The 16,960-nt window shown below is 35.7% G+C and overlaps 3 protein-coding genes across 3 annotated transcripts in view; 2 read left to right on the forward strand and 1 right to left on the reverse strand.

The window, feature by feature from the left end:
- LOC110371708 (probable galactarate/D-glucarate transporter GudP) overlaps nt 1-13,043 on the forward strand; it is a 65,405-nt gene extending 52,362 nt beyond the window's left edge. Inside the window, exons 8-11 of the mRNA XM_064040376.1 lie at nt 9,089-9,227; nt 9,992-10,131; nt 10,535-10,732; nt 11,050-13,043. Of these exons, the coding sequence (XP_063896446.1) occupies nt 9,089-9,227; nt 9,992-10,131; nt 10,535-10,732; nt 11,050-11,225 (653 nt within the window). The 3' untranslated portion in view covers nt 11,226-13,043. The remainder of the gene's footprint in view (nt 1-9,088; nt 9,228-9,991; nt 10,132-10,534; nt 10,733-11,049) is intronic.
- A 257-nt stretch (nt 13,044-13,300) lies between these two features.
- Nucleotides 13,301-14,935, reverse strand: LOC110371709 (uncharacterized). Its single transcript, XM_021328070.3, has 4 exons — nt 14,739-14,935; nt 14,234-14,387; nt 13,788-13,951; nt 13,301-13,534 (listed from the first exon to the last, which is right to left on the reverse strand). Exons 1-4 carry the CDS (start codon nt 14,854-14,856, stop codon nt 13,395-13,397), a joined length of 576 nt encoding a protein of 191 aa, XP_021183745.3. The 5' UTR covers nt 14,857-14,935; the 3' UTR covers nt 13,301-13,394.
- Nucleotides 14,936-15,317: 382 nt separating this feature from the next.
- Nucleotides 15,318-16,840, forward strand: LOC110371741 (mitochondrial import inner membrane translocase subunit Tim22). The gene is made up of 3 exons (XM_021328107.3): nt 15,318-15,856; nt 16,207-16,476; nt 16,696-16,840. The coding sequence occupies exons 1-3, from the start codon at nt 15,628-15,630 to the stop codon at nt 16,776-16,778; spliced, it is 582 nt and encodes a 193-aa protein (XP_021183782.1). The 5' UTR covers nt 15,318-15,627; the 3' UTR covers nt 16,779-16,840.
- Nucleotides 16,841-16,960: the final 120 nt, after the last annotated feature.

The following is a 16,960-nucleotide window of genomic DNA, read 5'->3' on the forward strand; positions in this document are numbered from 1 at the left end:
AATTTGCTATGTGTCTATGTTACGAAGGAGGTTTGAAACGCAAATGTAAGTTTGTAATCAGTATCCTGCCAGTCACGGCTGTGGAGTTGTCAAGTCGCAAAATCCAAGGTCGTAATAGAATTAAAAGTGCTTTTATAAGTACAGCTCATATACTTTATTATTATGTCACTGTTATTTCTTCCGCGAATCCGGCCGTAATATAATATGATTACCTACATGAAAACACCTAGTTTTAACGCCTCTGACGTTTTCCCAAACTATATTTGGGAGGACTTCCAGTCTTAATTGGACAGCTGAGTATGCAGGTACCTAAGTGAAGCGACTGCCTATCTGACCTCCAGTCTGGGCCCTCCTCAAACCACCTACAACACCACAAACCCTTCCACAGTACTTCTCCAATCCAAAACCAGTCAGGGGAAAGGCGCAGACATACCACTAGTGTTACCCTTTCTCCCCAAAGTAAATATTGTAAAAAAAGAAACCCTCAGTGGCGGATTTACCAATAGGCCAAGTAGGCCAGTGCCTAGAGCGGCAGATTTAGAGGGGCGGCAAATTTCGCATTTTTTTACAGGTTTTTTTTATAACTTATTATATGAGTACACAATCCATATATAAATAAACGATTAATTAACGCAAGTTAATAAACTGTAATATATACTTAGGTACTTACGTGATCATGAATTTTAAAATATTCTAATAGCGTTTCAATAAAAATAAAATAAAAAATCATTCATCATCATTCCTGGTTTGTTCTGCGCTCTTTGAGTCCTCAATCTAACAAAAAGTTAAAGCACCGAAGTAGCAAAAACAACTGACGCTCTACAACTTTACACTGACGATTTCTAAGCTGTTTATGAGGTGGAGGACTTTTGTGTCCCAAAACTCGAAAAATTTCGCGCTCGCTGCGCTCTCAGCTTTTTCACTCTACACTGGTTTTTTTTCAAACTTGTTTGAGTATTTTTGTGTTCCAAGACTCAAAAAATTTCGCGCTCGCTGCGCTCGCGCCTTTCACTTGACCGTGCCTATTTTCTGATTTCTTTAGGTATTATTGCGTCCCAAGCATTTTTTTACTCGTTTTGGTACAAAATTATTGAGCTTTGGAACAGAAAAGTTTTTACATTTGTCTTTTTTTTTGGGGGGCTGCTCAATAGGTAGTCCGCCCCGGGTGCCACCCGATGCTACGCTGCCACTGAATCATAGCACCCGAACGACTGAACCGATTTCAATTTAGTTTTTTTTTGTACTACAGGTGTTTTACGAGCGAGTGTTCTTAGACATGTTTGATGAAAATCGATTGAGCCGTTTAAAAGTTACAGAGGTTTTACGCTTCAAAGTCGCTGTCATATAAACTTGTTAACATTAAACTCTTCGGTACATAGAGGCTTGCAAAAATAATCTAGTAACTGACAGAAATATCATTAAGTTCACAATCATTAGAGGCGGCAAAAATTTAATGGCCTACTAGCGGCAAGTTTGTAAATCCGCCACTGGAAACCCTCCTGTCTGGGCAACCTGTAACACCTTTGTGAAAGTGGTGTTTGGACTTTTGGGCTTCTGTCTGACCATCCATTACAACTGCCAAATTTAAGGAACACATAGAGCAGGTCATATCAAGATTGGGTCTGTGTCAAGTCTTACTTCTACGTGTAGCAATGGATCTCATAATATCGGAGATGATAATGATGAACTTTAGAAGGGGTGAAAAGTCAGTCAGTATTACAACTTTTTGTGAGTAGTGATCAAATGACCCCTCCCGCTTTAGGTGCAGTGAGAGAAACGGTCAGACTTGTGACTAAGTTAAAAGACTGCCTTACCCTTTACCTACTAGGTTTTAAGTAAACAGCATGTCGATTCTATAAAATATCACAACTCACTTCGACATCACTCTCACTTCGACTTCGATCTAAAGGTAGAATTCCGTGGACGCGACAATAGTCAACCTATGAAAATGTATGGCACCGGTGCCGAGGCCCATGACAGTCGCGCGCGGCCGACGAATTTCGTAAGCTGCTCGCGGCATTGTCAACAATTTAATTCTGGTTTTACTAAAATTCTATAGATGTTATTAAGCGCTAGACCATGTTGAGAAGCGTACGGCCGCGAGCGGCTCACGAAATTCGTCGTCCGCGCGCGACTGTCGCGGCCCTCGGCAGCGGTGCCATACATTTTCATAGGTTGACTTTTGTCGCGCGCGGCTGCGACAATCGCGACCCACGGAATTCTACCTTAAAGTTTCGTGATTGACATTGTCAAACTACACTAGCGCTACACTATCGAGCGTGTTGACAAGTTGAACTAAATTAAACTCGAGATTTTGACAGATCTGCCAAAATCTGTCTATCTATAGGGGAGGTAGGGGAGAGATGGGCAGTTAGACATGATCAAATCAGAAAAGGGGGTCCTTTTATTCTGATTTGATCATAGTTTTTTTTTATTGGGTAGTTTACGTTACCGACTGGTAACGGTGTTCATCCATAGACTATCTGTCATTTCTGTGAGTTGTCAAGAACAAACACTCTATTCTATTCTATTTTTAACCCCCGACGCAAAAACGACGGGGTGTTATAAGTTTGACGTGTCTGTGTGTGTGTGTGTGTGTGTGTGTGTGTATGTGGCATCGTAGCTCCCAAACGGATGATCCGATTGTAATGCGGTTTTTTTTGTTTAAAAGGTATGTTTCTTTATGGCAAATTGGTCAAGAACAAACACTCGTAAAAGTACTATGTATATTTTCTATTATTAATGATTGATTGTCAAAATCTCCAGTTACGATTATAGTAAGTCGATGCAATCCACACCTATTATACCTCTAGAAGAGGTACTACAGCAATAGTTTATGGGCCCCACGTTTTTATTTTAGTCTAATATGACCGGGACCACCTACGTAGGTTGACAGGTAAGTAAATATTTTTTATTTTCTAGTTTTCAGTGCACATAAGATAAAACCGTTTTACTTAAGTTTTTTACCGATTTTTTTTTATAAACTAAGTCAAAAGTGTCCTATGCTCCCTATGGTAGGGAGGCTTGGACATACCATGTAATGTATATTTTGTAAATTTTTGTTCTTCTTCTTCTTCAGTGAAAATTTGTGAGGTTATAAATCTGCGCTAAAAATCCTTTATAGAATCTTGTTTCAGGTACCGTTACCAACTTGATCTAGGGACTCCATATTTATCAGCTGTTAATTTTATTTTTTAACCTTTTGATACCTCTTGTATTGCTCGTTATATTAAATCTTTAGGAATTTCCCGTCGCAAACCATTTTTAACCCCGACGCAAAACGACGGGTGTTATAAGTTTGACGTGTCTGTGTGTGTGTGTGTATGTGGCATCGTAGCTCCCAAACGGATGATCCGATTGCAATGCGGTTTTTTTTGTTTAAAAGGAATGTCATTCGGGAGTGTTCTTAGCTATGTTTGGTGGAAATCGGTTCAGGTCTTCAAGGTCATCAGCTCGTTTGTTAGGTGTGATAGGAATGTTACACGCTCAGTTTACTTGCAAGCATATGTATGTGGGATCTAAAATTTGAAATACTAATGTCTTCTGGAACCACTGAGCTGGTCTGCTGTTAGGACACGAAGATAGGAGACGTAACCCTGAACTGCCTTTTAGTAAACCCATCGAGTTTGGGCTCGTTTAATTTGTCTTGACTAGTTTTCTTCATGTTTCTAATTGACGAGAACCTAATGCTGGAAATGGGATGTGGCGGATGAAACCCTAGAATGGTATATAACCCTGGATCAACAAAGGTCCATCTTTATTGTTTCTCAATCTGTGCAATTCTCCCAGAGCCAGTTTGTCATGAGGATTGTTAAACAGCTTCCTTTGGCTGAGATCGCATATTATAGCGAACCCATCATAAAAGAAGGAAAAATTAAGGAGCTCCTTTAAAAAACCATAAAATAAAATAAAATTATAAATTTAAAAAAACCCCCGACCCAAAAAAGTACGCAATTATTATGACAAAATGTTATAAACGATAAACCCTATAAAAAGCAAAAAATAACTTTAAACACTACGTAAGTACCAACTAAAGCATGTCAGACTAAACAAAATTTTGACGTGTCGACGGTTTTATTTAAACCGTTTAAATATCTCGTAATGTTGAAACTGATTGTAATTTTTAGGATAGCTCTTTGATTTTATCTAGCCAAACATAAGAAATGGCAATAAAAGTTGATTATCTGTAAAATCTGATTTTTTATGCAATAAATGTGAAAAAGTGCCCATCCCTCCCCTACCTCCCCTAAAGTATGAAATGACATTACGAATCGAAGTGAAATGCGAGTTGTTGATCGAATTTTATAGAATCGCAGGACAGGTATTTTAAAGGGAAAAATAAAATAATTGTTGTTGTTTGTTTCATAATGAATGTAATTGAAATTAACAGTTGTTCCCAAGAGTTTCTTGCCCTCCATAATGTCTAAAGTTTTGAGAGCTTAATTTATTAATCAAGAACAAAGAAACTTTTACTTAAACACAATTTTCACAATTAAATAAACTTTCCTATTTAGTATTTCTACCAAAGGTGACGAACACGCTGTTTACCACTTTGTGAGGTAGTCTGCAACTGCAGTGCGTAGCAATCGCTGAACTGCTTTTTTATAAATTGCAGACTCGTAAATAACTCCGATATTGCTGCATTCCTAATGCGTACCTAATTGATATATCTAATACCCCTAATTCAATTACCTATTGATAATAATAGAAAACCACTGAAAAATAAAGCAAAATAACCAGACTTACCAGAGTTTAGTTTTGACATGACCCGGTAACTGCTTAAATTGTGGAATTCTGCCGACTACCTGGGCATTTGCATGTCTTTTAAAATTACTAGTTTGAAGTGCAGATTAGAAGCCGATCTCACCACCTCAGTAACAAGCTTAGCAAATGGAGAACTAAATAATAAAACAAAATGGAAATTACGATAATGTTGTCTCTAGAAAATGACGGCCGACCCATCAAGGGACTAGAACTTAGATTATGTAACAAACCGGAGACGCCAATACCATACCTTCTCTTCGTATGCATATGTAGAGTGCGTCAAAATGCTTGCGTATGTTTGTCGTATATATGTGCGTAACTATTTGATCGGAAATGGGTAAAGACTCAGAGAAAACTTCGTGTTAAAGACATCCACCTACTTATTAGCAACCTAACGTTTTGAGAGAAAGATATAGGATGCACTTTACGATGTTATCTTTCTTGAAACGCTTACCTAAATAAGCTTAAGCTAAATGCATTTCCGAGGTTCGACTGTAGGATGACGATAGTAGGGCTACCTATGATAATTTGTTGCGTTTGCCTTGCCACCAGCGCGTCATTTGGCAGACTTTGTCACTTAGATATTTGTCCTCTTGGCGGTTCCGTCTGGTTAAGTGATCCAAGTACGAGGCTCGAGAGGGAACCACTTCGCATAACCCAACAAACAAGCTACTCTTATAAAATTATATGTTTAAGGTCTAATTTCTTATAGTTGCTTTAAAATCGCTTTCATTATGTCAATGTTCCTTATTATGGCACAATATAAGAAGATTTGCCTAATATTACCTTTACTCTTATAATTTGGTTGGGTTAACCATAACAAGTCCAAATTACATGATTATAATAAGGATTGAAAATGTGTTATTCTCATAAGCGCATTTACAATGCTTTTAAGCCTTATAATATTCAAAACCCTATAAAAGCTTTTCATTTGGCTAACTGTTCTTATAATAGTAATGCATAAGCTAACTATGATGCTTTTAAACTCATAGGAGCATTTCATAAGATGTCTACCCAACAAACAATATTCTGCATTTTATATGGTCTTTACAAGAATGAACGCAATCCATAATCACTTACATAGTCATTAAATACTTATAGTCATAAACCCGATACCAACAAATCACTTGAGGGTTCCGTCAATGATTTTATGGAAGATGACAATGAAGTACAGGAAATCAGTCAAGAAGAATATAACGGTGGTGGTAGTGAAGAAGACATAAATTTTCAACTAAATTTGAGTTGAATAAGATGGATATCGGTGGTGATGTCAAAAACTGAGCAGTAAAAAATAATATTTCACAATGGCTTTGAGTGATCTATTAAAAATATTACAATCTATTTATTAAAATATCTATTTATTTACACTTTTTTTTTTAATTAGCGTATGCTGTCCCACTGCATACACTGACCTAGTAATAATTATTTTTCATTGCCTAGGTATTGAAATTTTTTATTACTATTGAGAAATGTGTAATAAAATTATGGATTACAATATTCACATTCATCTTCAATAAAGGTCATAAATCAAATACTCTTTACAATTTTGACAAAACAAGAAAGTGAATTAGCAAAACTTCTATTTTTTCACGCCCAATCACAAAGTGTGAAGGTATGCTTGACAAAGTCTGATATTTGCAATGAAAACATTTTCTTCGTACGATAAAATGTGTCAAATTCCATGGCCATCTCTTGTTTTGGACAGTGAGATCTTCTCCGTAAATACGACCATTGTGATAATACCTGAAATGTATTATAGCTAATATTAATACAGCTACGGAATTATGAAAGGAACCCTAACGGTAGATAAAATGGCGATAGCAGATGGAATAAATGTTGCCATTACAGAGCTTATAATCTTATAGATTTCTAATAGACGTTGTGAGAATGATATTACCCTTGTAAAAGCGTTATAAAAAACACGCCTTAATAATTATTCACATTTTAACGTGAAAACTACCCAAATTCAAGGGCGCGTTGATATAATTACACTTTTTGTACCACATTTTATCATACGTTTGAATTCCCACACAGTTTTCTCAATAAACAAACACAATATACTCTCGGATTCAGGTACACTAAAAAGAATGAAATTAATCATGGTTCTTGTTTTCTTTGAAATACTCGTTGACGCTGCCAAACTGTGAAAAATTACTCAACAAAACACTTCTTGCAGAAACTCAAACACTGATTTTAAGGCGAATAGCTTTAAAATAGAATTTGTCCTGCCGCTATAAGTTTTACTCCCTTGTTGCTCGCCGTTATAAAACATGTATAAGGTTGGTTGGCTTTTTAAGAGCAAATCCTTTTGCTTTTATTAGTTTGACTCCCTTATCGCTTGCTATAATAAAGTACATATAAGAAAAAGAAGCTGTCAATAAAGCAAATATAAGGGGGGTTTGAGGTTATTGTTCTTGTAATTTGTGCCCAAACGCACCCTTATTAGCGTTAATACGGCTGTTATAAGATATGTATTTTTGGCATTATTAGCCACTATGAGAGGATTTTTTGTTTGTTGGGAATAGACTGTCACATCCAATCCTTTGTAGTTAGTTGTTACAAGATGTCTTTGTTTGTTACTCTATTTAACGATGAAGCTGATGTTTTATCGTAATTGTGTTGGGAAAGGCAGAAGCTTTTTGAGATGTCAATTTTGTGATAGGTTAAAAGTACCTAAGTTCCTAATTGTTTTCAAAATATTTTGTGAATGTGAGATCAAATATTTTGGGTAGGTATATTATTTGACAGCTAAACGAAATTAGGTCAAGCTTGGCACCTACTTAACTTAGGTACCTATTATTTATTTGTAGGTTTTATACCTACATGTAGCCGTGAAATCTAGGGCCTGATTACGATGTAGCCGAAAAAAGCCTATCGTAACTAAGATTCCCAAATATCCCATGGCACTTGCAAGCATGTAGTATAAATAACTGAGTACCTATACATATAGGTATACTTAGCTATTCATCTCACTCTAAAAATGAACGATACGTCACCAAACCATTGCCCTGGGAAAATAGCAATAGAGATTCTCTTATTCCCTTTGTAACGTTTACTTACATAAGATAATATTGACACAAGCAAATTAAAACGCTTCTGTATCAAGATTTACCCGAGTTACGCACAATTTGTACACAAGAGCGAATCAGAGTCTAAATCATAAAGTAATATTATACTAAGCCGACGATAGACCGGGCCACGGATAAGTTCAAAATGAAATAGGTCCTCGGTTTAAGTATTTAGATTTACATATCTGTATAATTTTCCTGCCCAAGAACTGAAATGGTTTCCTTTGAAAGTTCTTATTGAAAATGTTTGCGAACTGTTAAAATGTTTCTTGTAAATGGAGCGTCTATCATATATGCACATAACATTATACTTATTTATAAGTGTCTAAAGATAAACTAGAATTTAATTCATTCCTAATGATCAAGCGCTTATCTTAGGAATTACGTGTAATTCCTATTTGTTGGGAAACGAATAGCCTATTTGTTGGGAAACTTACTTACTTATGATCTATGTAGGTAGTGCCCACGGTACACAGGCAAAATCAGAAAGCCGGACACTAGTTGCTAAACGCATTAAAATACTTCACAATTCACATTGAGCGCTCCATTTACACCAAATCCGTGTATCAACGTCTCATAGTAAAGCGTGCTCGTGTAAGATAATCCAGACACATTTATATCTCCCTTTTGACCTTATCTAGGCTACCAAGGAAATTCATTTAATAAAGCCATTGGAAAAGGCATTAACTGCCAACTTATCTCTATCATTTTCTTTACACAGACGACTACCATTTTCCATTACTACTAAGCAGTGGAAATGGGAGGATTTTGTACTGCGTTGATTCCTATTTACTGGATTTTGGTGTCGTAATGGGTGGACTTACTTTGATATGGATATGACTACTATTTAAATAGGCGTTAGGCCGTGGTTCGTGGTTATGATCGGTATGGATTCTGTATTTAAATAAGTGGTAGGATATCCTTCCTCGAAATACATAGAGTAATAGTCGTATATGCAGAGTAGAACTGGTCCAAGCTCTGCATATATCATGCCACCGGCAATACGCAGAAATTCAAAGAAACCCAAAAAGCTATTTAGTCCCGACACGAAAATAGAACCTGAGAACCTATGCACAGCAGTCGCGCTATCTGACTACTAGACAATGCAGACCATTTGCAGACCAACTGTTTACCTACGGCCTACCAATATTAGGACCATGATTCATCACTTTCTTTCTCCTTAAGCCTAAAGCTCCTTCAACGAGGCATTAACCTGATCTTTAAGATGATAAACTAAACATTCCTTAACATTCCAGGTGGTATGTGCTTCGCTTACAACGCAGACCTGTACTACCGTGACTACTTCCCTGATGTGGACCTAGGCTGGTGGCTGTTTGCTGTCACCGTCGGTATCGGATCCATTGGCGTCGTGGCTGGAGGAGTTATTTCTGACAAGTAAGAGTTGATCTGGTTGTTTTAGCTTGCGAGGGCTCTGGTTTCTTCTGTGGGGCCTGAGAGCTGCTGAGTTTTCGGGATTGTTTGAAAGAGTTATCGCAGCGTTGGAGCACAAAGGGCTCTAGAAGGAACGTGGTGCTCTTAATTGGTAAAATTCGGGCATCCCTCTCATTGCAACTACAGCAGGAGGGGTCATCTGATGACTAACCGAATAAAGTCAGGTTCCTTTGTATTCCAAATATGCCTTAAAATTACAGTCTATCTGGGTTTGAGCCCATAAAGTTAGAAGCATGATTAGACCTTTAAGTACTACCTATGTAGATGAGTACGAAATCATATTCCGATATTAAAATATTTACACATTGAACTGGGTTATGGAAAAAATATTGCTATTTCAGTGCTTTTATTTCATTTTATGAGCTTAACCTAAATTGGCACAAATTTTGTTTATCTTCGTTAATTGGAGTTCGCGCGTGAAAATGCAATAAAGGCCCATATGTTATTTTTCAGCACAAACATTCAATTTCAATATTTTTAATATTGTCGCTTTTAGGGTTCTATCCGAACACTAATAGGTAGAAATATGGATCTAATTCTAGATTTAAAGATTACTGTTATAACGTCGATGTAGTCTTATGTATCCTAAAGAATAAAGACCTATTTCCTATTTGTAAGACCCTAAAGGCAAAATTTGGTTCCTTATTTCAAAATCTACATAGGTACTTATCACATAACGTAATTGTAATGCCTTTTTACTTACCCAGGTACGTAGAGAAGATGGGTGTTCGTTCCCGCGTGTTGGTGCTGGCTTTATCTCAGCTCATCGCCACTCTGCCCGCGTTCGGCTCTGTGGTGTTCGGGCCTCTGTGGGCCATGATCACTCTTGCTATTTCTTACTTCTTTGGTAAGTGAACTTCACTATTGTCGATATTTGACAATTTGATGTGATTTAGGTACCCTGCAGCTCTTGAGAAGGTACCAAGAGGGTAGAAACCTGATAATAAATAAAAAACTATTGCGACAATGTCGACTTCATGCAGTGCAGTTCCGCTTAGTGCGTTCGCTCCTTTATTCAACTGTTTCTATAGCATTGTCACCATATACTAACGGCGACAGAAATTATTGAAAAATGTATACCTACACTACAAATTCTCATACGGGATCACCTCTTGAGCTCCTATTTTACCTTTTTCATGAGAGGAACCCTACATTCCAAGTGAATTGGTTATTGGCCTGCTAAGGATATTATATTTACTATTTTGCTAATAATACCTAAAAATATTCATGTGTTCCTTTCAATTTTTCAGCTGAGATGTGGTTCGGCATCGTGTTCGCGATCTTAGTAGAAATAGTTCCGCTGTCAGTCCGCTCAACAACTGTGGGAGTGTTCCTCTTCGTGATGAACAACGTTGGAGGAAACCTGCCCATCCTGGTGGACCCCGTGTCCAAGATCATCGGCTACAGGGAGGCTATCATGATCTTTTATGCAGGATTTTATGGCATCAGTAAGTTCTTTGTTATTTAGATTTGGATACGTTTAAAGATTGGGTAGGTACTTTAACCACCCAATAAGGATTAGTATCAGCTATGACGAAGTTCGAAAGTTTCTTTAAGAAACCAGAAGATAACACCTTTGAGTTCTGAGGACCTAAATTGTTCCAATTGTAAAAAGTTGACTATTGTTGAGTCATATTCTTTTTCGTGATTAACCAGTGATTGTCCCTTATACATAGTCACATAATTTCACTTATTTCCTCCGGGCTAGGCTATGCTAGAGGTAACTTTACAACTTCTAAACTAAACCAAACCTTTCTCCCCGCAGGTAGCATAATGTTCTTCCTAACAATGTTCCTGATGGACGGTCCTATCGAGAAGCCAGAAGTTACAGAAGAATCCAACAAACCCAGTGGACTGGACAACAGAGCGTTCACTCAAGATGAACTCCCGCCTAGAAGGGGAACAAGACCCGTGTCTAACGCAGCTAGTGAAAGACTGTAGGTCTTATAGGTTTTAAACGAATTTTACAAGCAATGCTGTGGTGATACGGTCATGTTGTGAATGATGAATGGTCAAACGCTGGGATTTAAGCACCTTAGAAGGCTACATCTACTGGTCTGTGGTAAGGTCTTTCAGAAAGACCAAAGACCCTTTCCAATTTGTTAAGATTGCTTAGAAGGCATCTTTTAGAGTCGGATTTTTGTTACACCGTTTTAACTATGAATTTGTTGTGGTAGACAGGGACAGGGATACATTTCGTATAAATAGTATTCCAGGTAAGTTTGTGAAAAAAGAAAAGATAGCAGTAGACAAGCATACCACAATGTCTTTTCATAAAAGGGGTGCTTAACCCAAAACGGCGTGTAAGACAAGTTATGAATGTGAATGAATCAAAAGAAGTATGGAATATTTTTCTATAGGATCTTCTGTGGGAATATGGCGTTTACATGTAAAGACAATAACAAAGATATGGTTTTTGGAAAGCAAGGCCGTAATAGGATATAAAGTACAAATGGGTGTGCAATATTTGATACGAAATGGCCTAACGACAACTCGATTATGGAAAAGTTAAATATGACAAATTATGCGTTCTTTCCAAAGTTGATAATTATTTTTAATAATAATTAGGATAAAATGTTTTTTATTTCTTAATAATTATTTTCTGGTAAAAATCTTTCAAATATCCCATTATTAAATAATACATACTTCTATGAAAATATCTCAGGAAGTATTTTTTAATACTTTTTCAATTTGAAAAGTCCGCCTAACCGCAAAAATACATTCATGAGCGGCTGTGACTTGTGTTTTGATACAATTACAATATTTATAACTTTATTGAAAAGCCCAAACATGACTCTTGCGAAAGCATGTTCCTTTAGCGTTAGAAAACGACCCATTTTTTGTACTAACAGTGTTTTAAAAAAGTCTTATGACTGCTAGTATCAAGATTTTGGGTCCCGAATTAGTAGTCTACAGATTATACCCATCAAAGCATAGATTTCAATCGATTTTGTCTTTATGACATTATTGTGTCGTATGTTTGAGAATCTCAAATTGTGTTGGATAATTTGTAGGCTATTAATATTCTTTATAATATGCGTTGTTAGTACCAATAAGATATGTCTGAGTGTTAAGTTTTAGTATTAGTTGTTTTTAGTCTTAGCCCAGTGTCATTATTTGAATACGCTCGGTAGCAAAAAATCGGATCATAAGCTTCGCAAGTATCAAAAAATTTGAACTACTTAAAACAGTTCTTCATTTCAAATACTTGCCTTCAAGATATTAATTTGTCTGTTTTTTCGCTGCCAAGGGTATATTTTATTTATTTTAAAACTACTGTTTCAAAACTCTGTCTGTATCATAGACAGTTAATTACAAAAAATCACAGAACTATTGAGTTAATTTGCATTTATTTCTTTCATTAGATAAATGTTTTTTCCTTAGCCATTGGTAGAAAACTGATTCTAGTAAATAGGATCATGTTTATGACAAAATAAGTACACCAAAGTTTTTAAAATATGAAATAACAAACCATAACTGTATAAGTTGGCGCCAGGATCAGCCGAAGTAACTAATAAAGGAGGGAAACATCTAATAAAAACTTAACATTCTAATTTGATGTCTCTGGGTAAAAAAAATGAAATGACTTTACTGATTTGCTGTTTTTGGCGCCAAATTATAACTCTCTCATGTTCAAAAACCCACTGATTGTTCTACAAAAGTAATAAAAAATGAAAGCAGTTATTATGTGATAATGATCTTTTGTACATATTTATTTCGTAGTTATGCGATTATTGTAAATAAATGTTTAATGTTTTATATGTGTTTTTATTTTCTCAAATGGAACAAGAAGAAGCTACCTACTTCCAAAAAAAAACAACTTCAACAATTATAATACACCAAGACCCTTTTTCTAAGTCTGACAAATATGATACACTAAACGTGACAGCTAAACTAAACGTGAGGCAATCGCCCACAAACATACACTCCGGTCAAACTGAGAACCTCGATTTTTAAGTCACGACAATAGATGCACTTTTCATGCAAAGTTACAGGATGCAGTGAAAATTAAAGCAGATAACTATTTTTGAGTATCAATCTGGCCTTTTTATTGAAATAAATCCAAAATATAACAAGAAATGCTTCAAGTATATAGAAGTATTAGTTCTACTATACCACAGCTGTCAAAACTTTACTGTTCTTCTGTCCTTTATATTTGAAAAGCTTCTCTTTTCTTCTAGATTTCCATAATTTTGTCTCTTCTTTACCCAAAACATAATCTCCACTTACTGCAACAGCACTCACTTTATCTAGAAAAAAATGTTCAATTAGGTATTTATATTTTTTGCTCAGGCAATCCATTTTGGTATTACCAGTATTTTTCTTTAACAAAGTGTTATCAAATCTTTATGAGGGTGTATAACAGTATCAGTAATGTTTTATTTACTACAATTTGTTTTTTGCTTATTTCAATTAGCAGTATTGCCTTAAAATTGCACATGTTCGTGCCCTGACCTGGCCTTTTTAATTCTTAAAACATTGTTACCATAAAAGAATCCTCACCATCTTCGTTTATACTCTCTTCTGCATCAATTTGCCTTCTTTTCGTTTTGAGTTTTTTAGATTTCTCATTGTGGCCCTCAGTGTAGGTATCCTTAGCTTCTTCACATGTCAAAAACCCTTCTGATTCCTTGAATAGTTTTACTCCACCTTTGATCTTCCTTTTTCTAAAAACATCATTATTTATTAATTGGTTACTTGTTGTCCACTTCTAAGTTAAAACTTAAAAAGTTATTGAAGACAGTTCTCAAGACATAACATATGTTGAAAGCATTGAACATGTTTTTTTGTACATTGTAAACTCTCCTCAATAAGTTACATGTAAAGTATTTATTCTGATATACGTTAGACACACAAACAATATGCACCGATTGGTATAACTCTATGCTATGCTAATGGGCAGAATATTGAATAGATTTTACATTTCTAAAGTTCTTCTATAGACTTACTTTATATGATTTTCCATGTCAACAAATTCAATTTTCTTCTGTATAATTGCAGATACTTTGGCACCAATCCGCTTTTGCATCTCTTCTGGAACCTTCACATCATTATAATGGGATGCTTCTTCTAAATATCTTTCAGATTTCGGTTTTTCTTTTTCTGAAAATTTGTGCCAGATTTTTTTGCAATTGAGTGTTTTATTTATGAGCAGTAAACCTCAGTTTGATCTTATGTTCCTACTTAGTTGTGTAACAGATGAACCAAAAAATGAGAATTGCAGAAAATGTTGAGCTGATAAGGCAAGCTTATAAAGTGTGATACAAAAAGTAGGTAGCGACTTTAAGAGCGAAGTTAATAAGGACCACATAAAAGTGAGGTTACGTAGTTATAAAAACAAACAAGAATTGAGCTGCGGCTTCAATCTTAAACAGCTAGTGAACACGGATGATGCAGTTTTTCTTATCATACGGATTTGTTATAGTTAAAAGAAATGAAATACAAGAAACTTACTGCTCTCATGTGTCTGACTTGTCGTTTGTCCTCGAGATTCGTTTATCAGTTTAGTGAAAGATGTGTCCACAACTTCTCTGAATCGAGAAAGATCCTCTTCTTCCGAAGAATCTGACATGCTGGTGTAATTTGTAAAATGTAAATAAATATAGGTACCTAGGTAAATAATTACTGCATTAAGCGCTACCTCAAAATGATAACGATTTGTTTATAATCGTTCACAGAGACAGATACAGGGGGTTATAATGATAATGAGAATTGCAGAAAATGTTGAGCTGATAAGGCAAGCTTATAAACTGTGATACAAAAAGTGTGCGGTTAACGCTACGGCTATAAGATGAGATTTAATTTTGTAATTCTGAAGTAAACTGATTTAAATAATTAGTAAATAAATGGTGGCTTTAGATAAACGTTTTTTGCTTTTTTTGTGTTATTTATCTGATTGTATTTCATAATTTTTATTTAAAACAGATTTCATAAACTGAAATAATCACCTGTCAGCTGTTGTCATTGTCAATGTCCGAGAGAGGTTAGGAGCGTCCAGCTAATCTTGACCCGCGGAAACCTTTAAGACTAAATCAAAATGTATGGAATTTGGCACTCAAAAGGCAAATTTGTCGCAACATGCAGCGCCTCCGACTTGCCATGAAAGTGTCAACTTATAATAGCGATATAGTCTCAAATTATCAATGTCGAGCTCACATTTCTTCGGTCGAATTATTAATTTAAAATATTTATAGTTACAAAACTGCATATATGTACACTACAAATACCAGCAGATAATTTGTAGGTTACAAAATTCAATATTGTTTTTTGGCAATAAATAACTAAAATAAGTGTTCTATGTTTCTGCACAAGTTAGAGGTTTCTTGAGTAATCAGTGTTCACAATGTCTTTAATATTTCGACCGCCGACAGACCCGAATTTGTCTAAATTTGTGGAAAACAACGACTATGACTCCCTCGCTAAGTACCTTGTGGGTAACAACTACAGATTTCGCGAGAATATTATAATACCGAGGATCCTTGGGCCAGTGATTATTAAAACGAATGAGGAAAAGATGATTGAAGCCACTATTGAAAGCTGCCCCTTTAAATCCATCACTAGTTGCATTATTGGTAAGTTTTATCAGACTATTTGATAATAATGAATGAAAACCCGAGTGTAGATCCTGGTGGGTAACTTAAAAAGTATTGTTTAATGAAAACAAGTATAAATAAATAATAATACAATAATTACAAGTTATATTCAATAACACAACAATTAAATGATATAATAGCAGAAGCCATAAAAATGGTAAACAACTGCAACTGTAATTTACTTGGCTTTCAATTGAGTGCTGTGATAGTTATGGTCTATTAGGCTTGATTTCTAGAAAATTACATTAAGATTGTCTTCGCCAACTTCTTTCTATAAAATGATTAAAGGAAGCTCAACTTTACCAATTTTTTTTTTTCATTTATTCCAGGCTACGGTCTTGGCGCAGCAGTGGGTCTATTTACATCTTCGCTAATGCCAAACGTATCAGTGACAGACCCCAATGCAATGCAGACACAATCCGCACGAGAGATATTACGAGAAATGAGGACATCTATGCTAAGTTACGCAAAGAATTTTGCTATCCTCGGTGCTGTGTTCTCCGGCGTGGAATGTTGTATAGAGTCTGCGAGAGGCAAAACGGATTGGAAAAATGGAACGTATGCTGGTGGAGTTACTGGTGGCCTAATAGGATTAAGAGGTATGAATGAAAATGATTCCTAAAGTTTAGACATTAGGCATGAGAAAAATTAAGTAAATTAATGTATCAGACTGTATTGTGAATATCATTTGTTTCATCAAATATGTTGATAATATGACTTAATTAATTATTTAAATAGGATCAATCCTTGTACAATTCATAAAGCTATTGTTCCTTAATGTTCAGAACGAAAATAATATATTTTTGGGTGTGTTTCAGGTGGCTTAAGGGCAGGTATATTTGGCGCCGCGGGCTTCGCAGCATTTTCGACAGTTATTGATTATTACATGCATCAACGTTGATAAAGAGTTGCAACATTTAATTTATATTAGTAATTGTTAGCAATAAACCAAATAGATACCTATTTTGTTTTCTTTTCATTTTGCATGCCGCTTGCAATATACCTGTTCCTATATAACGAATTTCGTCTCGAGATACGTTTTTTCTCTTTAGCCTATGTCATCCCACTGCGTGCACACTTGCA

Source organism: Helicoverpa armigera, chromosome 22 (genome assembly GCF_030705265.1).
Source record: "Helicoverpa armigera isolate CAAS_96S chromosome 22, ASM3070526v1, whole genome shotgun sequence".
In the NCBI taxonomy this organism is placed as follows: domain Eukaryota; kingdom Metazoa; phylum Arthropoda; class Insecta; order Lepidoptera; family Noctuidae; genus Helicoverpa; species Helicoverpa armigera.